The sequence below is a fragment of the Danio rerio genome, chromosome 16 (assembly GCF_052040795.2).
Source record: "Danio rerio strain M-AB ecotype USA chromosome 16, GRCz13ab, whole genome shotgun sequence".
Lineage (NCBI taxonomy): Eukaryota > Metazoa > Chordata > Actinopteri > Cypriniformes > Danionidae > Danio > Danio rerio.
In genome coordinates, this window is record NC_141036.1 from 6670410 (window position 1) to 6697225 (window position 26816).

Consider the following 26816-nt stretch of genomic DNA (forward strand, 5'->3'; position numbering starts at 1 on the left):
TTAGTTTGTAACATGCTATAGTGAATCAAATTATTGAATTTATTTAAATTGCCTCTAATTTGTTAATAAAAAGTATACGTTTTCAGTGTTTCGAGGGATATTTAGTGACTATTTTAGCTACTCGGGCTACTACACTTGCAGGTTTTAGACCATATGGGGCACAGCATGTGTTTTAGGATATAACTCAGGTTTTTGAGCACACTTCGTAATTATTGTTCATTTATTCGTTTGCTGGAAATTAGAACTGAATTTAAAAATAGTTTTGAAACAAATTTTTGCGCTTAACAAACAAAATTAATTATTTATAGGCTAATTAATGTCTGTGCGTAAAGGTTTCCCTATCTACGTGAGCGAAAGTGTAAGTAGATCCATTATCTCTCATTCTTGCGCGGTAGATGCTCTGTTTAAAAAAAACTGTTAACTGTTTGCTTGTGAAATGCTCAGTTTTTCCACTTACACTTACTTTACGTCCTGTAAATAGCAAATGCGCTTAAGGCGCGATGCAGCTGGCTCTTAAAGGTAATGGGAGATGAGACTCTGATTGGTTTAGTTGCGAGTACTCAAGTTTCCGACGCAGTTTGTGAATGTTTGTTGGAGCGACGGATTTGGGAAATGCCAAATCAACAAACTATGTTTGTAACGATGGAAATTGCGACCTTAGTTGGCTAACGATGGTTTTGAGAAACGCACCCCTGCATCATACTGCAGTTGAGTCCCTATTACACCCACAATTAGGTTGAAATAACCTGGCATTTCTTTAGATTGCATGCTTGTAAAAATGCTTTATAAATTCTAAATCCATTTTAAAAACTGTAACATTTATTTAAGTATCACCATCCACAACACATATAATTCTAATTCCATTCTTCGTCAGTTAATATTGCAGCAGTACTACTTTCATTCATTTTTCACAGCAGTTACGCATTGCATACTCACAACAGACGTCTTTACACCACAAAACTAAGTTACTGTCTGCACATTAATATTCATTTCTATAAAAACCTCACTCAACTCTCAGCATCAGTACCACAACTACATCCAAAATAAATTAGCAAACGACGTACAATTAAGGATACCTCCTTCTCTAGCATACAGTGTTAAACTAGTTAAAAGACGCTTAAAATGGGCAGCGTTCATTTTCCTTAGGAAATCTTGCAAATAGCTGCCTTGTTAGGACTTAATCTCAAACTGTGCGTTCCCTTATTTGTTCTCATGAAATCATTGCTTATGTGTGAGTCTTTTCAATGGAGTGCATCCCTAGTGAGGTTTAGTCTGTGTGTGTTTGTGAACTGCCTGTAAGCAAGCGGAGGCCCAGCTTTTTTTTGTGTTCACACAAAGTAGCCTTTGTCCGTCAATGTCGTTGCTCTCTCAGTTTGCACAAAGGCGACCCCGCGCTCACACACACACACACACACACACACACACACACACACACACACACACACACACACACACACACACACACACGCATAAACACACAAACGCACACACTCTTCAGTCCTCCTTCACATTGTTGTTGGAATGCAGGTCATGGTTTTCAGGCTTGAAGCTCTTGGGTTTGCCGGGCAGGAGGATCATAGCCAGAATGCTGATGACATGCACATGAAAGTACATCGATCTAAAGGAACAGAGAACATACCAAAAGGTAAACGCGTGTCATACAAACACATCAAAAGAAAAGTAATAGTTGATTCATTTATAAAAACATTTTCCATTTAATATAATTGGATGGATGGACGGATTGATAGAGTGCATCCAGAAAGTATTCACAGCGCTTCAGTGTTTCCACATTTTTTTTAATGTTACAGCCTTATTCCAAAATGGATTAAAGTAGTTTATTACCTCAACATTTTTCACACAACACCCCATAAGACTTTTTGAAATTGTTGCAAATTTATAAAAATTAAAAACCTGAGAAATCACATGTACATCAGTATTCACAGCCTTTGACGTGAAGCTTTAAATTGCGCTCAGGTATATTCTGTTTCCACTGATCATTCTTGAGATGTGTCAGCAGCTTCATTGTAGTTCACCTGTGGTCAATTCAGTTGATTGGACATGAATTGAAAAGGCATACACCTGTCTATATAAGGCCCCAGGGTTGACAGTGCATGTCAAAGCACAAACCAAGCATTAAGGCAAAGGAATTGTCTGTAGACCTTCCGAGACAGGATTGTCTTGAGGCACAAGGCTGGGGAAGGTTACAGAAACATTTCTGCTGCTCTGAAAGTTCCAGTGAGCACAGCGGCCTCCATCATTCGTAAGTGGAAGATGTTTGGAACCACCAGGACTCTTCCTAGAGCTGGCCAGTCATCTAAGCTGAGTGATTGGGGGAGAAGGGCCTTAGTCAGGGAGGTGATCAATAACCCGAGGGACACTCTGTCTGAGCTCCAGCGTTCTTCTGTGGAGAAAGGAGAACCTTAGCAGGCAATCCTCCAATCAGGCCTGTATGGTAGAATGGCCAGACGGAAGCCACTCCCCGTCTGGAATTTGCCAAAAGGCATCTGAAGGACTCTCAGAGCGTAAGAAACAAAATTCTCTGCTCTGATGAGACGAAAGTTGAACTCTTTGGAGTGATTGCCAGGCGTTACGTTAGGAGAAAACCGGGCACCGCTCATCACCAGGCTAATACCATCCCTACAGTGAAGCATGGTGGTGGCAGGACAGGGAAGCATGCTGTGGGGAAGTTTTCCAGCAGCAGCAGGAACTGGAAGACTAGTCAGGATAGAGGGAAAGATGAATGCAGCAATGTACAGAGACATCCTGAATGAAAACCTGCTTCAGAGTGCTCTTGACCTCAGACTGCGACCACGGTTTATCTTCCAGTAGAACAATGACCCAAAGCACACCACCAAAATATCAATGGAGTGGCTTCACAATGACTAGGTGAATGTCCGTGAGTGGCCCAGCCAGAGCCCAAACCTAAATTATATTGAACATCTTTGGAGTGATCTGGAAATGGCTGTACATCGTCGCTTCCCATCCAACCTGATAGAGCTTGAGTGGTACTGGAATGGGCAAAAATTCCCAAAGACAGGTGTGTCAAGCTTGTGGCATCATATTCAAAAAGACATGAGGCTGTAATTGCTGCCAAAGGTGCATCAACAAAGTATTGAGCAAAGGCTGTGAACACTGATGTACATGTAATTTTTCTGTTTTCACATTGTCATTATGGGGTGGTGTGTGTAGAATTCTGAGGAAATAAATTAAATCCATTTTGGAATAAGGCTGTAACATAAAAAATGTGGAAAAAGTGAAGCGCTATGAATACTTTCCGGATGCACTATATATATATCACATTGAATACTGTAGTGCTGCAAACATTTTTTCAGAGGAAAGAGTAATTCATTCATTAATTTTCTTTTCGGCTTAGTCCCTTTTATTAATCTGGGGTTACCACAGCGGAATGAACTGCCAATTGATCCAGTATATGTTTTACGCAGCGGATGCCCTTCCAGCTGCAACCCATCTCTGGGAATCACCCACACACTAATTTACACACATACACTACGGACAATTTAGTTTATTTAATTCACCTATAGTGCATACCTTTGGACTTTGGAAATCGGAGCACCCGGAGGAAACTCACGCAAACAACGGAGAGAACATGCAAACTCCACACAGCAACGCCAACTGATTTAATCACGGATCCCGGTTAAGACCATAATACCAAAAGCATGATTTCTTTTTCAACATTAAATGCTAGACGTCTTAAACTGCTCAAATGGAAAGACAAATTTCCTCCAACTTTTAATCATTATATTAGGGACCTTATGTACCATCTTACAATGGAGAAGATTCGGTATTCCACCAAAGGTTGCAGTCAAATATTTGATCTTATTTGGCAGCCAGTGCTGACATATATAAAACAAATGGATCCAAACTTAATATTTTCAGTTTGACCATTATTTAATTGTTTATCACATTTTTTCCCTCCCTTCATTTTATTTGACTACATTTTAATTTCTATCTAAATTATTTTATTTCTTTATTTTACATTTGCTAAGCCTATTGTGACTCGTTGTGTGTGTATATATGTACAATAGATGAGTGAACATATAATGGAACTTTTATTTACTCGTATTGTATGTAGGTATATATCATGACATGATGTAAAACAGATTAAAAATAGGCATAACATATTGTTTAGAAATGGAGCAGTGGGGCGGGGGGCTCTGTTGGAGCAAAGATAATTTGTCTCTGTTTTTCAAATACATTTGTAATTGATGTTTTATTGACCAAAATATAAATAAAAATAAAAATTTGTTTTTTTTATTTGTTTTTTTGATTTGAAAAAAAAAGAGAAAAAAAAGAAACGCCAACTGACCCAGCCGAGGCTCGAACCAGCGACCTTCTTGCTGTGAGGTGACAGCACTACCTACTGCGCCATCACGTTGCCCCAGGAAGAGTAATACAAATTTTAAAATTCAGAGTGGCCCAAAATCAGGAATTTATGCAACCTCTTACTCATATATTTTGCTTCATGTTTGTTTTTATTTTTTATTTTCCTTTGTATACAAATTTGTGCTGTAAAACAATTAACTGCGATTAATCGCATCCAAGATAAAAGTTTGTATTTACATAATATATACTGTTTATATTTAAGTAAACATAAAATACAACAAAATACAAAATAAATATATTTACATTTGTAATTATATTTTTATTATATATAATTATATGTAATTTTTAATTTTTTTTGTGCTTATAAAAAGCTGATATGAAGAACGGGAGTTATGTTGATTAATAATTTGCTTTGCTTTACCAATTACACTGTTGTTTACCTTTACATGCAGGCTAAGCCAGTCTTTTTTGCATGCAGTTCTTAAAGTGGCCACAAGATGATGCTAACATCAGTGTAAATATGTGAAAATATTTGGTTAAAATCAAATCTGAAAAACTGATTTTGGATTGATTTTTAGTCAGCATCATTGCTAAATAACGAATGCAAGCCAAGCAACCAAATAGCACTGGCACCACACCAAACACCCCAGCAACCCCAAGCAAAGACTAGAAAAAAAAGCCACAAAATAGCAGCTCAAGAAGACCAGAACCAACACATAGCCTAAACGCTGATGCTAATTCAGAGAAATACTACAACAGGTAATGACTCAAAAAAAAACAATACAGCCAGGCTATCTTTTTGAAGTAGTGGTTAGATTCTGGTAGTGGTTAGTATCTGTACACTTGTTTTGTGTATGATTTCAGATTTACTGAGTGCTCAAAATAATAATAATAAAAAAAACAGTACTGAATCTCTGCACACACTTTGTTTTGGTAAAATAAAATATAATAAAATAAATCAAAAAACATTAAAAAAGTAACAGTACTGAATCTGTGCACACTATATTTTGGTCAAATAAAATGAAAAAAATACTACAAAATATAAAATAAATAAATCTTAATTTAAAAATATTTTTAAATAAAAATTAAAATCAAATAAAAAATAATATTAAGTAAAATAAAAAAAACAGTACTGAATCTGTGCATGCACTTTGAATAAAAAAAATTGAATAAATAAAAAAATACAATAAAATAAATAAATTAAATTAAAATTTAAATAAAATAAAAAATTAAAGTAAAAATAAAACAAAATGAAAAATAAATAACATTTTTTTTTCTAAAAAATAAAATAATAAATACTAAAATTAAATAAATAAACAAATAAAAACAAAATAAATAAATGAATAAAAAAATTATAATGAAAATGAAAATTTTAAAATAAAAAATAAAATAAAATTTTATAAAAAAAACAGTACTAAATCTATGCACACACTTTATTTTGGTAAATAAAAATGAAAACTAAAATAAATAAATAAATAATAATAATAATAATAAATAAATAAAAATTCTAATAATTAATTAATTAAATAAAAAAAAAAAAAAAAAAAAAAAAAACAGTACTGAATCCGTGCACACACTTTATTTGGGTAAATTTAATACAATAGAATAATACATAAAATATTAAATTAAATTAAATTAAACAAATAATACAATTAAAATCCAATAAAAAAAAACACTTTTTTCGGTATTTCAGATTTACCCACTCAAAATAAAAGAAACTAAAAGTAATAAACAAACTGAATAAACAAACAAACAAACAAACAAACAATCAGTGAAATAAATAAACAATTTTATTTATCATTATTTATCAATTTTAACATATTTTACCTGTAATACTTCAAGGTGGGCTCCAACGCCAGCAGAAGGAAGGGCATGACAGTGTAGCAGATAGTCAGCTGAGTGGCAGCCCATGTCACAACATCATAGCAGAACTTGAGCTGCTGAGAAGACAAGAAATATTTCCGGAAGTTTCTGCGCACCTGGTTACACCAAACCAAAACAAAAGACAATAGATTAAGTGAGTGTGGTTGGCAGGTGTGGCTGAGAATGATGAGCAATAAACTAGTCATGCGTCAATCATTGATAGACATTTGTGACTCACACTGCCATGTGCGTTGTCAGAAGAGACGTACACACAAATGTGAAACACACACCAATTTTGTTCAAAAGTTTAACAAATCCTTTGAAATGCACAATATAACAATAGAAATCCAATGCAATGGATTGCTGCACAGTAGCAAAAGTTAAAATATTTTTCTTATTAGTGCTGTCAAACGATTAATCACAATTAAATACATGTTTATTTTTGCATAATATACAGTTGAAGATTTCATTATTAGCCGATTTAATTGTTAGACACTAGAATAGAACATTTTGAATAAAAAAATAAAAACAATACAATAGAACAGAGTAGAATTGAACTGATATTCAATCATTCAATCATTTTCCTTCGGCTTAATCCCTTTATTCATCAGGGCCTGCCACAGTGGAATGAACCAGCAACTATTCTGGCAAATATTTTACGCAGCGGATGCAGTAATGGGCGGGGCTTTCCCCCTCGGATGTCACATACACAGGGAGAATGTCAATCAAAGTGTTTCTGCAGACTGTTTTTATGAAGTGTTTATAAAAAGTAGAATTAATTCATTTTTACCTTTAGAGGCTGGCTATATTCACACACTGTTGCCACAGAACTGTTTTTAAACCCCTTATGAAAGTGATTTTTGCATACCAGTTCTTCTTTAAGTTTCAGACAGCCACTGAGAGGTAGCACTGAGATTACTCTTGTGTGGTTTCACAACATGTGACAGAAAATGCAGCGCAACCAGCCCAACAGCACGAGTTAGATGTGAATGGCATAACAGTGATGCAGGTAAAGCAGTAATCTGCAGTGTTTTCAGATTAGTAGATAGAGACAATCATTCTCAGTGTGTGTGTGTGTGAAAGGGAGAGAGAGAGAGACTCACGGAGCGAGCTGCTAAGGTGATGGGTATAGCAGTGATGAATGTAAAGTAGTATCCTGGGTAAACTCCATGCCAGATGGCCGACAGCACAAACGTGAGCGGTGTACGGTAAAACGGCGCTCGATCATAACACACTCTGAAACATGAGTGAAAGATAAAGGCATGTGAGAAATATATATATATATATATATATATATATATATATATATATATATACAGTTGAAGTCAGACTTATTAGACCACCTGAATTATTAGTCCCGCTGTTTATTTTTTTACTCAATTTCTGTTTAACGTAGAGAAGATAGTTTTAATAGTTTTAATAACTCATTTCTAATAACTGATTTATTTTGTCTTTGCCATGATGACAGTAAATAATATTTGACAGGATTTTTTCAAGACACTTCTATACAGCTTAAGCAGGTCGCACACCAGAAGCGCCGCGACATGGCGCGCACATAGCAGTTTAAAGTATCACACACCAGACGCGCACATTTGAATGCCGACAGCCGCCGACTTGCGGCGCCCATGTGTGTGTCCTGATAGAAACCTATGTTTAGAATTCTAAAATGCATGGCGCTGCGTGTCGCTGCGCGGCGCTTCTGGTGTGCGACCTGCTTTACAGTGATATTTAAAGGCTTAACTAGGTTAATTGGGCAGTTTAGGGTAATTAGGCAAGTTATTGTATAACGATGGTTTGTTCTGTAGACTATTGAAAAAAATATTGCTTAAGGGGGCTAATAATATTGACCTTAAAATGGCTTTAAAAAATTTAAAACTGCTTTTATTCTAGCCGAAATAAAACAAATAAGACTTTCTCCAGAAGAAAAAATATTATCAGACATGCTGTGAAAAATTTCTTGCTCTGTTAAACATTATTTGGGAAATATTTAAAAAAGAAAAAAATTTTTTTGACCTTAACCGTATATCTACAATACAATATAACCATTTACCATAATTAATCATTTTTTCAGACTTCCCATGAACAACTTTACATTACACTACATGACTCAAGCCTAAAAATTCAGAGTAGGATGAATTTAATTTGTATTTTCACTAAAGCTAAACATAACTTTTAAATAAATCAAAGGAACATCTCAAACCTTCATGTTTTGGCAAGTTTCATATGATCAGGAACGAAGGGAATAGACTAAATCTCAAACAAACATGGTTTATCTTGGCAGTGACACTAGTATAATCCCATATTCCATCACACAGCATAACCTTACTTTACATATTTAAGCTTAACCTCATACTGTACATTGACTCCAAATTGTTCTTTCTGAATATGATAATTTCAAAACTTTCCAATAACCAATAATACCAACAACTCAGTTAACTATTAAATCAATGAAATATATAAAGTAAATATTACTTTAAGGACATACCTTTTCAGCCAAAGACCCGTCTGTATATTCCAGTTGTCAATAAATGATTTAAAACTCGTCGCTGTCTGTAAGAGAGAAGTGATTTGCTTTATATTTCACAGCCCTTCTGTGACTCTGGAAATGAATACACTGTTTGCTTGGTCTTTTCAAAAGTATTGAACATACCTCAATTTCCCAGATGCGAACGTTGGAGACAAGGTCCCAGGACACTTCTCCTCTCTCATTCACACCGCTGACTCCATAACCCGCTGCATTATGTACTGCATCCGCTATACGTGGAAAAAAAAAACATTTACTAGCAAGCTCCATTTTAAATAACAATCAATTCACCCGGCAAACACAAATGCACATTACTGTATTACAATTCTACATGACTGTTCTACTAGTGCACCCAATAAACAAAATACTGAGCAGTTAAAATAGCATCATGTAGCCTTTCATTTGTGTTATCACTTGCTATCACAAGGTTTATCCTAACTGGTTAGTGTTACCCTTTTATTATTCATTATTACATTATTAGATTGTATGCAACCAGTGAAACAGCAAATATGTACAGTACTGTGCAAACTACTAAGCACTATACCAGCTTTGCTGGCCAAAGCACAATATATAATCAATCAGTCTCTTTATTAAGAACAAACAGAACATTTAGGAAATATGTACAAAACAACAACAACAGCAGCACAACATTTCCTCTTCAAGCAAAAGTATGTGTTTAATGTGGCTTCCCTTGGCATTCCATTGTTCTGATACTTTCTGAAATAATGCGCTGTGTAATATCAGGCTTCTGTTAGCCATTTCCAGAGTTCTTCTTTAAACTTGGAGTGTCTTATCTTGCTTTTCTGTCTAGGTGATCTCATATCTCTATAGTATTTAGGTCTGGACCCTGTGGAGGCCATTTCATGGCTGTCTGTTTTTCATCAGCTGTTTTCTTTCTCCAAATAGGATTTTAGTGCAATTAGTGGATCATTATAATCAGAGTTTCGTGTAATGCCTTCCACAGTGATGCGTTACTGTACTTTAATTACATTGTTGGGGAACGCAGTAATGTAATGAATTACATTTTAAATTTGTGTAGTTTGATTTAAGTTACTAAAGTCAAATGTAATTGTGCTACTTAAATTACAAATTAGAGGTGTGAACCTACACGGGTCTCACGGTTTGGTTATGATTATCATGCCATCGATTCGGTTCAAAATAATATCTCGGTGTATCGACGATGCTTTCCATATACAGTTTTATGTATGTTTTTTGGTTGGGGGGGGTTATGGGGCTGTCTGTACATACTAACTACTCTAGACAACCCACAGAACAGCCAAACACTGCAGTGCTTTTGCATACTATGGATGTCAACAGTTTCAGGTATCCAGTCTTCTTTTGTGTTCAAGAAAAAAAAAGACAAACAGGTTTGGAACAAGTGAATGATGAGAGAATTTTTGGTTGATGAGAAGTTTTGGGTGAACTTTTTAAGACTTTTGAATATGTCATGCAGCTATGATCAACCCATTGTATTGTTTTTTAGTGAATATTAAATTACTGAAAGTAGTGGTTTTTATATTTATGCAGAAAATAATAATGTTTGTAACATTTTAATCTATTCATTTTTATATATGTAAAGAAAAAGTCAAACGTAAAAGTGTATCACTGTACATCCTGTGTGTGTTAAGCTATGCGTAGATCTCTATTGCCGTCTATACGGTCACATAATGATATATCTTAATGTGGGAATTCATAAAATATTCTCACTTTAAGCCAAGCACACCATCTTAAACCTCTCTCTCCTTCTGCTTACCAAGCGTCCATGCGAAGTAGAACTTGGGTCTGGCTGCCTGGATGGATACAAAGGCATAAGCCAGTCTGCTAATGAAGGAGGCCTCCGTGATGAACTGTGGGTCCACATTGTACTTTATGGGGAATGCCCGGGTGATGATGAAGAACCAGAGCAGACAGCAAACGCACACAAGAACCTTCGTAATCACAGTCCTCTGTGGAAGAATAACAGGAATCAATGATTAATCTCAAAGGACAAAATCAACACTCTTGGGAAGAGGAATGTAGCACCTTTATGACTGTTCAAGCAGCATCTACACCAGGGGTCACCAATCTCGATCCTGGAGGGCCGGTGTCCCTACAGGGTTTAGCTCCAACTTGCCTTAACACACCTGCCTGGATGTTTCAAGTATACCTTGAAGACCTTGATTAGCTTGTTCAGGTGTGTTTGATTGGGGTTGGAGCTAAAATCTGCAGGACACCGGCCCTTCAGGAACAAGTTTGGTGACCACTAATCTAAACACTCAAAAATAAAGGTACAAAATCTGTCACTGGGGGGGGGTAGCTTTTTAAAATATTCACTTTTGTATGATACAGGTGGACATTAATACTTTTAGGGTACACTTTTGTATCTTTAAGGTGCCCTTTTGTACCTTTAAGGTACTATGGGGCCTACATTTGTACTTTTTAGGTATTAATATTAGGGCTGCACAATTAATCGAAAAAAGATCTCGATTTGACCCCCTAGATGATCTTCATCCAGAATCTCTACGATTCAGCCAATATTTCAAGTTTAGGAGAGAAGAATAACAATGGTTAAACAAGTCTTCACATAGTATTTTTATATGTTTCCCAGCAACGTGGACACCTCCAAATGGTGTTAAAAGGGTCACATACTGTATTTACAATTATAAGGTATAATTCACACAAAAATATCATTTCTGTCTTTGTGTAATTATGAAGTATTCGCGGTAGACTTCTAATCACTTTACTGTGCATTAATGACTAGGACAAATTTACAGTCGATTCAAGTCTATCATCGCAAATTTAGCCTTTTAACCAACAGTAGTCCATATGTTTGAGAGGTAACAATAATAGCCTATTCATATTCCTTTATTTTACATCTACAGAATCGTGAGAAAATCGTGATCTTTATTTTTAAGCAAAAAAAAAGTGATTCTCATTTTAGCCAGAATCATGCAGCCCTAATTATTATGTACTTTCAAGGACTTGTTAGGAACTAAAACCTTTTGAAAAGGTAGAGCCACAGTGACAGATTTAGTGTCTTTATTTCTAAGAGTGTGAGACAATCTTGAAAATTGGCTTCTTTAGAATTACATGTCACGCTCACCTAATTTTAGGAAGATCCTGTAATCGTTTAGGAAGCACAGATCAAACCCTTTTTGTAGGTGATTCTGTCATAGCTTTCCAATTGCAAAAGTTCAAAACCTAGGACTAGTTTACGAGTTTGTCAAAGTAGGTTTTTCAAACGATTTCTTTTTCAAACAGATTTAAAGAAAGGAGCAGTTGAACAGAGTGAAGAGTAAAATGTATTGTATAAAAAAATAGTTCTAATATGTGTAAAACTGCCAAAGAGATGATCTTTTACACACATTAAAAAATGCTATAGCACTGCCCTGCTGGCCAATTTTTTTCAATCTTACAGACTGCTAGGACCATGACATAACTGTGCGTTCACACCGAAAGTGGCGAAAGCATCAAAATAGCCGGAAGTCATTTATTTTTAATGTGAGTCAGTGGTGATGAGGGGTGTGGCGCGTCTTCATGTGTGTGGGCGTTGAGGGTGTTGAAATCAAGTCAACTTTATGGTAATGAGCTATGACGCTGTTCAGCGAAAACAATCGGAATGAGTCCACCGCTTGAAACGAGTCCAGAGAACACATTCCTGTGAACTTTGGTTTCGACCACAGTTGTTCACAAGGGTTTGATTATTGCGGTCGCCAGATTTCCAATTATTCCTGATGTTTTCTTACAGAGACATATACATAAAAAAAGTTACTGGTGAGTTGATGTGCATTAATGTTATATATTTTTTTGTTCATAAAAAAGCAGGAATTTCATGCTAACTATAACGACAGTAGAGTTATATAAAAAAAAAAAAAACATTGTGATCTCGATTCGACCCTCTACACCAGTGGTTCCCAACCTTTTTCTTTGGGGCCCCCCCCATAAACATATACAAACATTGGAGCCCCCCCACCATATAAATACACACGCACGCACGCACGCACACACGCACACACATATGTACTGTGTATGTATATATATATATATATATATATATATGTGTGTGTGTGTGTGTGTGTGTGTGTGTTTGTGTAATATTAATATATAGTAATATGTATAGAAAATATTAATTAATCAGTTTTAACTTGTCTTGGCCTTCAATAAAACCAAAATTTAGGTAGGCTTTGTCATACTGTCTAATCTTTTTCTTCGCCTCTGAAGAATCACTGCATTTACGTTTGTCTGCCCTTTTTGTTTTGATTTTGCCTTTACGACACGTTGACAAGCAGATTGCGCGAGTGAGCAAAATTTAAATAATTATTTAAAGTTATTTATTTTAATTATTTTCACTATTATGTTGGAATTTTAAGCATGTGTTTAGATTATTTTTTATTTTTTGGGTTGCTCGATTTTGGGAAAAATCCTAATCCCGATTATTTTGGTCATAATTGTAATCACGATTATTCAAAACCATTGCCAGTTAAGGTCAAAATTATTAGCGCTCCTGAGATTTTTTTTTTTTTAATAAATATTTCCCAAATTATGTTTAACAGAGCAAGGAATTTTAACAGTATTTCCTATAATATTTTTTCTTCTATTTGTTTTATTTTAGCTAGAATAAAGACAGGTTTAAATATTTTGAAACCAATTTAAGGTCAATATTATTAGCCCCCTTAAGCAATATTTATTTTTGATTGTCTGCAGAATAAACTACCGTTATAATGACTTGCCTTATTACTCTAATTAAGCCTTTGAACTGCACTTTAATCTGAATGCTTGTATTTTGAAAAATATCTAGTAAAATATTATGTGCTGTCATTATAGCAAAGACAAAAAGAAATCAGTAATTAGAAATGAGATATCAAAACTATTATGTTCAGAAATAAGTTAATAAAATATTCTTTCCATGAAACAGAAATTGGGCAGGAAAAGGTTTGCTAATATTCAAGAGGGCTAATAATTCTGACTTCAACTGTATACATACAGTTATTTTCCACCCTGCAAAGGAAAGAGAAATGAATACAATATAATAAAAATATGAAACAAACTGTGCTTTAAGCATCTTCACTGTAAGAAAAACACTTTAGCTACAGCAGTCCTTCAGTCAAGAGCAGAGAGGGTTTTCTCGTTATGTTTGTTTAATAATGATAAAAACAGGCGGCAGAAGGATTATAGCGCGCTGTTTCTTTAATGGTTTCTCTTTCACGTCTTTTGATCCTCAACTCGTTTGTTTATTATACAAATGAGGGTTAATGTAAATAATCACTAAACACCGCGTTTTGACACCTATTTGACCATTAAAGCGTTCACGTTAAGATGACTTTAGATGTCTGCGCTCCTCTGCTCGTCTCAGTGTGTGAATGAGAGTGAATGCTGACCGGCTGCATGCTTCTTACTGCGTGATCGTGCTGCACACACACATAAGCTCTTTCGCGCTTTTAAGAGCAACACGTGTACAACTGTGGCGAAATATGATGCAATAATCATTTATCTCGATTAATGCTTTTTATAATCGTTTGAAACCGAAATCTAAATCGGATTTTCGATTAATTGCAAAGCCCTTTATAATAGTGGACCATTTTTATGCCTTTTTCTACCTCAATACTTATCCTCTCCCGCGCCCCCCCCTGTGAACTCTGGCGCCCCCCTTAGGGGGGCGCGGACCCCAGGTTGGGAACCACTGCTCTACACGATCCTAATCCAGCATCTCTACGATTCAGGCAATATTTTCAAGATTAGGAGAGAAGCAGTCGCACAAGTCTTCACAGGTGAGGTACAGTAAGTGATCTTGCTATAGCTTTCCAAATGCAAAAGTTCAAAGCCTAGGACTAAGTTTGCTAGTTTATCAAAGTAGATTTTTCAAACAATTTCCAATACCTAACAGATTTAATGAAAGAAGCAGTCGAACAGAGTGAAGATTATATTTTATGATATAAAAATAGTTCTAATTTCTGTAAAATTGCCAAAGAGACCATCTTTTATACACTTAAAAAGCACAACAGCACCACCATGGTGGCCAATTTCTTTCAATCTTACAGACCGCTAGGACCATGAGATAACTGTGCGTTCACACCGAAAGTGGACAATGACAATGATCTGGTGATGAGGCTCATTCTGATTAGCTTCTATAAACTTCTGCTCTGCCCCGCCCACTTCAAGCTTTTAGTGTCCTTTAGTAAACATGAATTCAAATTTCTCATTCATTCATTTTCCTTCGGCTTAGTCCCTTATTTATCAGAGGTCACCACAGCGGAATGAACCGCCAACTATTGCAGCATATGTTTTATGCAGCGGATGCCCTTCTAGAAGCAACCCAGTACTGGGAAACACGCATACAATCTCACATTCACACACACTTACATATATCATGACCTATTTAGTTTATTTAATTCCCCTATAGCCTTAATTCCAACCTTTTTAACATTCTGTAAGGGGTCTACAGATGAAAAATAGCCATTCTTGGCTAATTCTGGCACATTTTATAGTAATGTTTATTAATGTGCAGCTTTGACCCTGTAAACAAATAAACTAAACAAAACAAAAAATAAATAAAAATAGCCCATGTCTTTGGACTGCGGAGGAAAACGAAGCACTCTGAGCAAACACATGTGTACACAAGGAGAACATGCAAACTCCACACAGAAATGCCAACGGGCCTAGCCAGGAACCGAACCAGCCACCTTCTTGTGTGAGGTGACAGTGCTAACCACTGAGCCACCGTGCCACCCCAAATTCATTTTTTTTTTTTTTTTGATATTCAGACTGCAGAAATCCTTTCTGCAAACTTTGCAAAAGTATGCTTTTCAAAAGATCCAAAACATCCAAAAATGTAACGCCCATTTTTAAGAATTTATCATCTTATAACAATTCCACCACAACAAAACATCACAAATTAATGAATATTTAATTCGGGGATCATGTATTCATGCTCATTTTTTTCAAAAGCCTTGTGACTTAATTGCTTTATCGGAATACCAAAGGAGTTTAGAAGAAGCTAACCGCTCTCATTTGAGTCAATTAAATATAAATGAGGCAAGTTATGTCAAGTTCTACAAAAAATAAGCACAATAAAATGACTTTACAAGTTTCCGGTTTCACAGAAGAAAAGTTTTAAAGGGCGAGTTACTAGTAGTGATGGCAGAATTTTATTGCCGGTGTAAATACTCTTAAGTCTTAAGTGAATACATTTATTTCTTAAAATAAATATTTTGCTTATAAATGAAAATGTGGTCATAACTTACCTTTTGTTAAGCTGTTTGAGTTTCTTTCTATAACTGAACACAAAAGAAGATATTTTGAAGAATGTTGGAAATTATTATTTCCAATGCAAGTCAATAGCTTCCGGGTTCCCAAATTCAATCATTAATTTTCCTTTAGCTTAGTCTCAATTTCATAGGTCGCCACAGCAGAATAAACTGCCAACTATTCCAGCAAATGTTTTACACTGCGGATGCCTTTCCAGTCGCAACCCAGTACTGAGAAACACCCACACACTTATAAACTAAAGCCAATTTAGCTTAGTCATTCACTATATTGCATGTCTTTGGAGGGTGGGAGAAACCAGGGCACCCATAAGAAAATCCACGTGAACTGGGAGAACATGCAAACTCAATGCAGGACTCAAACCAGCGAACTTCTTGCTGTGAGGCGACAGTGCTAACCACTGAGCCACCGGGTCACCCATGGTTTCCCAAATTCTTAAAAACATTATTTTGTGTTCAGAAGAAGAAAAAAAAAAGGTTTAGAACTACTTAAGGGTGAGGAAATGTACATTTTTTGTTGGGTGAACTACCCCTTTAAGCAATGTCTAAAATGACTTGTCTTTGTGTCTCACCACAGGCGATGGCTCAGGCACTTTATCCCAGCCGTTCTGTTGCAGGCTGCCGTCTTTCACTCTTTTCAGCCTGTGCTGGACATGCTGGCCCTTTATAAACTCTTCGTAGTCTTTATAATTACTACAGGGACCCACCAAGACACTCAGGAAATTTATATTGTAGCTTAGGTACTCCAACAGCGATGGCTTAGAGCTGTAAATAAAAGAAATAGATGGTTCAGTACAGGAACATATAGATTATCTAAACAATAGGAATGTTTCATTATTTAAAAAAAGAAGTGTTTAACTGGTATTGTGGGCTGTTATTCCCAAAACACTGCACAATGTTATTTTTAAACACTGTACAAGCTGATAGTATAAGTTTCGAACTGATTTTCCTGGTAGGATGTTGTGGTTGGTTGCTGCTGAGAAATGAGGGTTCAAAATTCTTACTGTACAGCCAGCCGCCTCTGATCATCTTTAAGTTCCTCTTGCTTTCGACCCATACCTGAAACACAGTCAGAATATAATTGTATAATATAATTATATCAGTATAATAATCAATATATTATCAGTGACATGGCAATTTTTCCTGCAATATTCTTACCATCATACACCTGGAAGGCGAGACTAGTGATTTTCTGTGTTATCATCATCAAAGGGCTGAAAATGGGAGCACACAAATAGACAAATGAAGAAGTTAGTCATAAAGAGTGATCAATTGGTGAATTTGTCATTCATTCATTTATTTTCCTTCAGCTTTGTTCCTTATTTATCAGAGGTCGCCACAGCGGAATGAACCGCCAACTATTCCAGCATACGTTTCCAGCAGCGGACGCCCTTCCAGCCACAACGCAGTACTGAGAAAACATTCATCCATGTTCACACACACTCGCATACAATTTTGTTTACCCAATTGCCCTATACAGCATGTCTTTGGACCCGGAGGAAACCCAAGCGAACACAGGGAGAACATGCAAACTGCAAAAACACCAACTGGCCTAGCCAGGACTCAAACCAGCGACCTTCTTGCTGTGAGGCGAAAGTGTTACTCACTGAGTCACCGTGCCACCCCTAAATTTCATTTTCTTGTCGGCTTAGTCCCTTTATTAATCTGGGGTCGCCACAGTGGAATGAACCGCCAACTTATCCAGCACATTTTTACACAGCGGATGCCCTTCCAGCCGCAACCCATCTCTGGGAAACATCCACACACACACTCATACACTACGGACAATTTAGCCTACCCAATTCACCTCTACCGCATGTCTTTGGACTGTGGGGGAAACCGGAGCACCCGGAGGAAACGCTAACTGAGCCGAGGATTGAACCAGCAACCTTCTTGCTGTGAGGCGACAGCACTACCTACTGCGCCTGTCATAAATTTAAATAAATATAATTTATTTCTGTCAACAAGTTGCTACAGTATGACCATGAAATAAGAAATCCTGGACAAGTTCTAATAAATGTTGGGTTGTTCCAACACAAATATAGGTAAAACATGGATAACTCATGGATAAAATGTATAACGGATAAAAAAAGGTAGATAAAATTTAACCCAGTATTTGGTTTTTGTAAATATTTCCCCCCAAATTTGAGTTGGTACATTCCAGTATTTTTAGACTGCACCTATTAAGCACTGTTTAATGTATAATCCTTATATCTGTGACAATGAGGTAGAAGGTCAGCTATATAAAACTAGTATTTACACTGTACTCTGTAGTTACAATATGCTTTCAATTGGAAGTACATCTGTTTGCATTGGATTCATTTATAAGATAGGATAAAAGTATATTTTGAGCATTCATTTGACTATTATTAATGTAAATTAACTTATAGTAAAATAAATGTATTTTAATTTGACGTGGGCGACGCAGTGGCACAGTAGGTAGTGTTGTCACCTCACAGAAAGATGGTCGCTGGATCGAGCCTAGGCTGGGTTAGTTGGCGTTTCTGTGTGGAGTTTGCATGTTCTCCCTGCGTTCGCGTGGGTTTCCTCCGAGTGCTCCGGTTTCCCCCACAGTCCAAATACATGCGATATTGGTGAACTGGGTAGGCTAAATTGTCCATAGTGAATGAGTGTGAATGAGGGTTTATGGATGTTTTCCAGAGATGGGTTGCGGCTGGAAGGGCATCTGCTGTGTAAAAACGTGCTAGATAAGTTAGTGGTTCATTCCACTGTGGCGACCCCGGATTAATAAAGGGACTAAGCCGAAAAGAAAATGAATGAATGAATGAATCTGCCTTGAAGTAATTTGAAGACCCAAGAAGACCCAATCAAATCCTTGTGGGGATTACATTTCCAAATGAAGAAAGATTCTGCTGTTAACTCTATATGAATATGCATACGAAATTAAAGTCAAACAGAGAAATTAAAGAATCCAAAGAGTTCCTAGTTCCCTGTCTAGCATAACCCATTAAGATTTAGCATTGTGGTTTGGATGTTTGGTAGCTAGTTGTTATGATGGCTTGACTAGAAATGTGTTGTAAAAAATCTTCTCTCCATTAAACAGAAATTGGAGAAAAATATACAGGGAGGCTAATAATTCTGACTTCAACTGTGCCGTCATCATGAAATTGTAATCAATTGCCTTCCCTCTGTGTGGTGCCTGCAGAGGCGGCACTTCTGTCAATTTTCAGATGAAGGTGAAATTGTATAATAAATAAAATGCTTAACAAATGCTAACATTATGGTGTTGCTACTTAGCATTAGCAGTGAGGGAAAAGACAGGATAGAAACATCTGCTTTTGACCCGAGGGGGAGAAGACATGCATGAAGAGTGGCAAAGACCTGTTCCTTGTTAACCCTAATAATAAACAGGACAGATATAAAGAGGAGAGTCTCACTGCCAGAGGAGTGACTATACAAACATCCCACTAATGACTTTGTCTGCTCTTTAGAAAAAAAAACTGGACAGACTCGGCTCCCAATATGCCACTACAATCCAGCTCTGAATGCCGTGCTACAACCCACGGTTCCCGCTCGAGGAGGATTACACAGACTTAGGCAGCACAGTTCTTCCACATCATTTCCCACACTGCTTCTGGTTATACAAAAGGCCTTCTGGGATAATTCATCAGCATAATTTTGTGCCCCTTGTTATTCCAATGCTTATTAAATTAGCTGTCATACAAAAAAAAGCCATGTATTTACATTTTAATAGCAATGCCTGTTGATTTAATCAGTGTTTTGAGCATTTGTTTAAACATAAGTTAAATAAAACATACGATGGGCTCATGTTACATGTTACAATGTGACATTCATTCCTTTTCCTTCGACTTAAGCCCCGATCAGATCCCACGAATTTGTCACGATTTTGACACGATTTTCTTGACGTAGGGTGTTGTAATCGACAAATGAGCATCGTGACACAAGATTTAATAATTTCTTCTCTTGTGATGTGACATAGTTCACGACACCATGTCTGCGACGCTTGATGACACCATCGCAGGAAGTCTAGCATGTTTAATTTTTATCTTGTTTTTCACGATGAATTCCGTCATGTGGGTGACACTGGGCATAATTTCTCAGTTATATCTGCGGGTGATGCCATTAATCAGCGGTCAGGTAATCAAAAATAGGCTGCATATTTACTTATGGGTGGGTCACGGGTGGATAAGATCAATCATTGGTTATCCAGTTAAACTCTGCTCTGCTATTTTAGGATTTCTGCCTGGATTTTGCCTACCCAAATTTAAAAGCTTCCCAAATCCACATGCAGAGGTGTAAATGCAAAAATTTGGTATCATTTTAAAGAAAACCCTTTGAATTTTTATAAACACTATTGAAAGTGTTTAAAATAACTGTATATGTTGTCTGTGTTATAATAAACACCTAAAAAAAGAGGCGCTTTTTCTATTTTTTTTTATAAACTCAAATTTGAAAGTGTACCTTTTAGGTTCTGTGTGGTTTAGCTTGCTGTAATAATTTTGGTGGTTCCTGCACATGTCTGTAATCATAGGAAAAAATAAAAATGTCTCTACCATAATCTATGCAAAGGTTATTGCATTCCAACTGATAAAAGGTGCTGTACAAGCAACAGGGACTGATCATTGTTTTCATATTTCACCATTCTTTTGTTTGATCAAACATAATTCACTGTGTTTGGACCACATAAGACATATAAAAGGATTACTTATGCACATCACCTCAAAAACAGAGGAGAAATGGCCCTGAAGCGCACAGCATAAGGTAAGAGATGACAGCTGTCTGTGCTATCTGGGGCTGCTTATTGATCATAAATGTATTGTTTTCACTTCTGCGCCATGGAAACACTGCGATTCATTCGACAACTGTTTGATATGTGAATATAATTCAGTAAAAAGAATGCTAGAACCGTATGAGGACCGGCAAGAACTTTCATTTGAGCTATAACTTGTACATGTGTCATATATGAACCATGTGAAATTATAAAAATGAACTAATGTAAAATACCTAGCTTGGGTATCCAAAATACTGTGTATTTAAGTGTAAATAACTTTTGTACAGTACAATTAAAACCAAAGTAATGCATATCAGCATAAAATATAGATTCAACACTTTCAAACGAAACCACTTAAGGGGGTCTGATGCATTGCCAGCCCTTTAAATCTTAAAGCGAAAGTCGATGACATGGACGCTTGATAAAAACAGTAAACCGTTTAGAAGCATTAAAAATGTCTAAGAAAATGTCTAAAATTGACCCAGAGACTGTTTAGATGCATGTCACTGATGAGAAGATGACGGATGTTTACTGTATGATGACCGAAATAGCCTTAAACACCCAGTAGGCACATGACGTCAACATGATCGCATAATCTGACAGGGATTTTCGTAACCGACAATAGAAATCATGTGATCTGACCGGGGCTTTAGTCTCTGACTTATCAGAGGTCACCACAGCGGAATGAACTGCCAACTATTCCAGCATGTTTTAAGCAGTAGATGCCCTTCAAGCCGCAACCCAGTACTGGGAAACACCCATACACTCACATTCACACACACAATACGATCAATTTATTTTATCCAATTCACCTATAGTGCATGCCTTTGGACTGTGAGGGAAACAGAGCACCCGGAGGAAACCCACATGAACTCAAGGAGAGCATGCAATATTCACAGAGAACTGCCAACTGGCTCAGCCAGAACTCGAACCAGACACCTTCTTGCTGTGAGACGATGTTAACCATTAAGCCACTGGCTATTACTGAACTGTTTATTAGCACTAATAAAATATGATATTATTTTACATCCCTAACCCTACCCAATACCTAAACCCAACGACTACCTACTATTAATAAGCAGCTAATTAGTAGTTTACTGAAAGAAAAGTCCTAGTTAATGGTTTGTTAATAGCGTAAATTGTACATTAAATTAAAGTGTGACCAAAAAGTATTCTCTTTGAGGTATGACAATGTAGAAAATATAGACAAAAGCATTTATTGGAGCACATTTAGGCTGTTTTAAATTGGGAAAAAATGTTGTACTTCACTGTAATGATTACTAGAGTATGATCCAAGTTAACATCATTTATTTTGTATGCTGTCTTAACCACATAGATGAAAGTCATCACATGATTTTGGGCAAGAATTCAAGGCAAACACACAGAACAAGTCCTTACCCATTATTCCCCCGCTGCAGCCCATTTCTCTCAATCTAGTGTGGGTGTCAGCAGTATAACAGAACAATAGTTATACTTTATAGACTGTTTACATATTTTACACTTACTGTTAAAGAGTTGTCACATGACATTGGTCATTTTGACACAAGACAGCATTATTCGGTAAAACAGGCAGAAAATGTTAATTATTAGCCCCCTTAAGTTATTAGCCACCCTTTTTATTTTTTTTCCCCAATTTCTGTTTAACAGAGAGAAAATACATTTCTGAACATAATAGTTTTAATAACTCATTTCGAATAACTAATTGATTTTATCTTTGCCATAATGACAGTAAATCATATTTTACTAGATGTTTTTAAGACAGCTTAAAGTGACATTTGAAGGATTAACTAGATTAATTAAGTTAACTAGGCAGGTTGGGATAATAAGAAAAGTTATTGTATAACGATGGTTTTTCTGTAGACTATCGGAAAAAATATAGCTTAAAGGGGCTATAAATTCTGACCTTAAAATGGTGTTTAAAAAATTAAAAACTGCTTTTATTCTGGCCGAAATAAAACAAATAAGACTTTATCCAGAAGAAAAAATATTATCAGATGTACTGTGAAAATTTCCCTGCTCTGTTAAACATCATTTAAGAAATATTTAAAAAAGAAAAGAAAATTCAAAGGGGGGCTAATACTTCAACAGTATATTTTTCTTTTATTATTGCAACATCTAAATCATCATTACATTTAAATCAAGTCGAACAATTGAGTGTAAACTGTGACAGAGGCATTGACAGCCTATGCAGGTAAACGTCATCGCTATATGTGTTATCTCATCTTGTTTATCCAAGGGTGTGTACCAAAACCTCAGCTCAGGAAAACTAACACAACTGGTAGATAAGAAAGTCAAGCCTCAGGGAGAGGCTGTATCTACAGAAATAAAAGCATTTGGGAGTATAACGCCCATTTCAAGCAGGTCATGAAAAAGTAATCAACTTTACTGCAGCAGTACTCATAGTGAACTGAAGTGACACAAAAGAAAAACTTTACCCTGAGAAAAATTCCTCACCCAGAGAAATCTGTGGACAGGATGCCATAGTCGAATATGAACACTCTGCTCACTTGGCAAGCTGTTAGGTATCCGATTGATGCAACCATAGTATATCTGCAATAAAAAAATTATAATAATTTAATATTATAATTATATAATTTTAAGTGTTTACGTATCTGTTATTTAATATATTGTAAAAAATAAACATGCTAAATATTGATCTCATGAGCACTTCAAAATACAAAGAATAATGATTTATTATTATAACTTTAAGAGTGCCTTTTAATAATATTCATACACTTGTATTGACAGGGGTTGACAGAAACTAAACTGGGTGGATAAAGCATAAACAAACTACTATGTTTTATTTTTAATTCACAAGATGGCGCCAAACAATCAATCAGTTAAAACTTCTTATGTGAAGGTGTTAGTATATAAATTTGTCGTTCCAGGTAATTCTATGAATCAAAGTTACTGGATGAGCCTGTGTTATTTAGCAGTTGTTATCAGAATCAGAATCAAGTATTCCCAAAGGCAGCGTAATAATATCAATTTAATTTAACTAAATTCAATTTAATGACCACTACACAAAGCATTTATTTATCTTAGCTGACATTACTGGGGTCTATTTTAATTATCTAGGCGCAAAGTGCAAAAGCATTAAGGGCGTGTCTGAATCCACTTTTGCTATTTTAAGGACGGAAAAATCCACTTTGCGCGGCAGCACATGGGCTAACAGGGTTGCGCTTATTCTCTTAATTAGTTATGGGTGTGTTTTGAAAATAAACCAATCAGATTCTCATCTCTCATTCCACTTAAGAGTCAGTTGCGCCGCTCCATGGTGCATGGGACTTTGTAAGTTCACTTAACTAGCGAGAAAACAGTTAAGCAGAGCATCTGCAGCGTGAGGATAAAGAATGAGCCTTTCGTTGATAAGGAAACGTGTTGTAGGCCTACGCACAGACATCCATTAGCCTACATAATTAATTTTGTTTATTAAGCGCAAAGATTTGTTTCAAAACTATTTCTAAATTCAGGTCTAATTAAATTGTTATTTCTAATAAATAAATAAATAATAAAAGTGAAGTGTGGTCGAAAAGTTATGTCCTAATACACATGGTATGCCCCATATGGTCTAAAACCTGACAGGTGGACAAATAAGCTTGTTTATATTAAAACAAATATAAATATGCATATAATAAATACTACTACTACTATTTATAACATTGTACAAAAGCAAATGGTCATGATGAAGAAGGCATGAAAGCAGTGGTTTTTATATTTATGTAGAGAAAAATTAAATTTGTAATATTTTAATCCTTTAATTCTTTTTAATTTGTAAAGATATTTGTGTATTGCTGTACATCCTGTGTGTATTAAGCAATATGTAAAGGAGATGCACAACTAACGCGCTCTGCGCTGGACTTTAGACCTCCTCTCAGCTGGTTTATTGTGCGGCCTATTTTAGTTCCTCAAAAGAGCAACGTGCCAGCAATGCGCCTTAACACACCTCTTATCTAGACCGAAACACCCATGAGTCCACAAAGTGGCGCAAATGGATTTGCTATTTAAAGAACGTGGCGGAAAATGGGAAAATTATGGTCTGATAATAGCAACACGTCATAGAAATAGGTATTGGGCCAGGTGGATGATAGGGCCCAGTTTCTTAGCTAATGCCTTAAGGCTGATTTATACTTCAACTGCACTTCAAGTGCGTACGCCGACGCTAATGCGCAGCTTTATAAAAAATTTAACTAGTGCAAGCTCTGTGATTATTCAGTTTGGTAGTGCTGACGAGTGTGGGCGGGGCTGAGAGCCGCGAGCCAAATGGGGTGAGTGTTTTTAAGAGTGGAGTCCCGTGAAGGAGCTCCAGGTGGAATCTTTTGTTTTGTGTTGACCTTATGATTAATTGATTGCTGCAAGTCCGCTGGTTCCTGTCTCCAAATGAGCGAGTTTGAGCTACTTATACACTAAGAAAGCATTCAGAAAAAACAGAACAACCACGAAGAACAACCACGAAGAAACTCGACACAGAGGAACATTTAAACCTACTGCCAGCTAGTGTTTCGGATGTGTTATTGCAGAGCAACACAAACAGCACGCAGAAGTATAAATGCACAACTATGTGCAAGATATGCACCATTGGTCACGGCGATCACTCAATGCACAAGTGTAAATCAGACTTAAATAACACATTGAAATCAAAAGTCGAAGTAGTTTTATTAAATGGAGTTAATAACTAATACAATTCATTTTTTTAAATGACTTCATATGGTTTTGAATTCTCTAGTATTGTTATCTAAATATTACAGCTAGTTCACATTTCATTATGATATTCAACGTTTAATAATTCTTTAAAAACTAAATAATTATTTTTTACATTATTTGTAGGACACTTACTAGATGGACAGATACAGAAAATAAAATTATTAAATATTATTATTTTAATTATTAAGTTACAAATATACCTGTACAACCACTACATATCCATTTTATATCATTCCCCCCACCAATATAAAGATGTGCTTTTTTGTCCATATTCCACAGCCTTAGTAGTATATGTTCCCCAATTAAACAAAGACACTGATTACCTGTGAACATTGCGGACGCTGGCTTTAATCATAATCCCATAACAAGCCAAAACCAGAATGAAGATATGTACAGCATACCTGTGACAACAAGAACATGTGGTTTATGTGGAGAACAACTTAATTAAGGCTAACATCATTTATGACGCCAACATTTAACATACTGACATCAAATTTTATTGTTACTGGCATAATCGAATATCAAGGTTTTAATGGTATAATCTAATACCGAAACATTTTGATAGCATGTTTAAAGATGTTTCTAGAAGTAAAACATAGAACATGTTTTATATTGTTATCTGATTTATATTAAAACACTTAAAAACACAGGGGATAGTAAATGACTGATGAAGTGTAATTTGGAAAACCAATACAGATGCCCGGCATTATATTTTTTTATGCCACAGTCCATCACTTTCTGTTCTTCCCCATAATCAAGTGGGGAATAAGCATTGCTGTTTTATCAGACTAAATACAATTCAGGTTTCTGCTATGATGCTGCCCTGTGCAATCTAATAAAACAACATATTAAAGTGACTTTGCTGTATCCCTGTTTTCTATGAAAGCAAATCGAGGGTTATTCAGTCCTTCCAGGATTTTGTAAATTTTTGTTTTATTTTTCTTTTTCTTTTTTTTTTTTTTGCAACTAAAATGCTTGATTATATGGCCAGTTTTTGAAAAATTTGCCGCATTTCTTTTATTGTGCTGCTGTGAAAATATACGCAAATACACATCTGAATTCTTTATTAATCTTTTGACATTGAGAGTCATTGATTTTTGTTTTTTATATAAAGGAAACACTGAGAGAAACAGAGAGAAGCTAGACATGTACCCATAAAACTGCTGAACCACATTTGAAGATGAAACTAACTTTTTGCCTTGGTGGAAAACAGCTTATTTTGTTTATTCATTCATAAAGGCTTTTAACGCATGTGACCGTGACCGAAATGCGACCTACGGTGGACAGTAGCAGAATCCGAAATGAGAAGCAGATTCAGAGTTCCACATGAGGTTATTAATTAGCAAATAATATATGTATATATATATATATATATATATATATATAT

At 35.9% G+C, this 26816-nt stretch overlaps 1 protein-coding gene across 19 annotated transcripts in view; it reads right to left on the reverse strand.

The window, feature by feature from the left end:
* Nucleotides 1–797: 797 nt before the first annotated feature.
* mboat1 (membrane bound O-acyltransferase domain containing 1) overlaps nt 798–26816 on the reverse strand; it is an 86721-nt gene continuing 60702 nt past the window's right edge. For 4 of the 19 annotated variants that reach the window (XM_087286191.1, XM_087286189.1, XM_087286190.1 and 1 more), the window contains 11 exons: nt 25753–25830; nt 23180–23275; nt 17131–17186; nt 16977–17031; nt 16545–16737; nt 10485–10677; nt 8858–8961; nt 8693–8757; nt 7311–7443; nt 6172–6323; nt 798–1618 (listed from right to left, as the gene is read on the reverse strand). In XM_087286191.1, coding sequence (XP_087142317.1) covers nt 1495–1618; nt 6172–6323; nt 7311–7443; nt 8693–8757; nt 8858–8961; nt 10485–10677; nt 16545–16737; nt 16977–17031; nt 17131–17186; nt 23180–23275; nt 25753–25830 — 1249 coding nt within the window. In that variant the 3' untranslated portion in view covers nt 798–1494. 19 annotated transcript variants of the gene reach the window in all.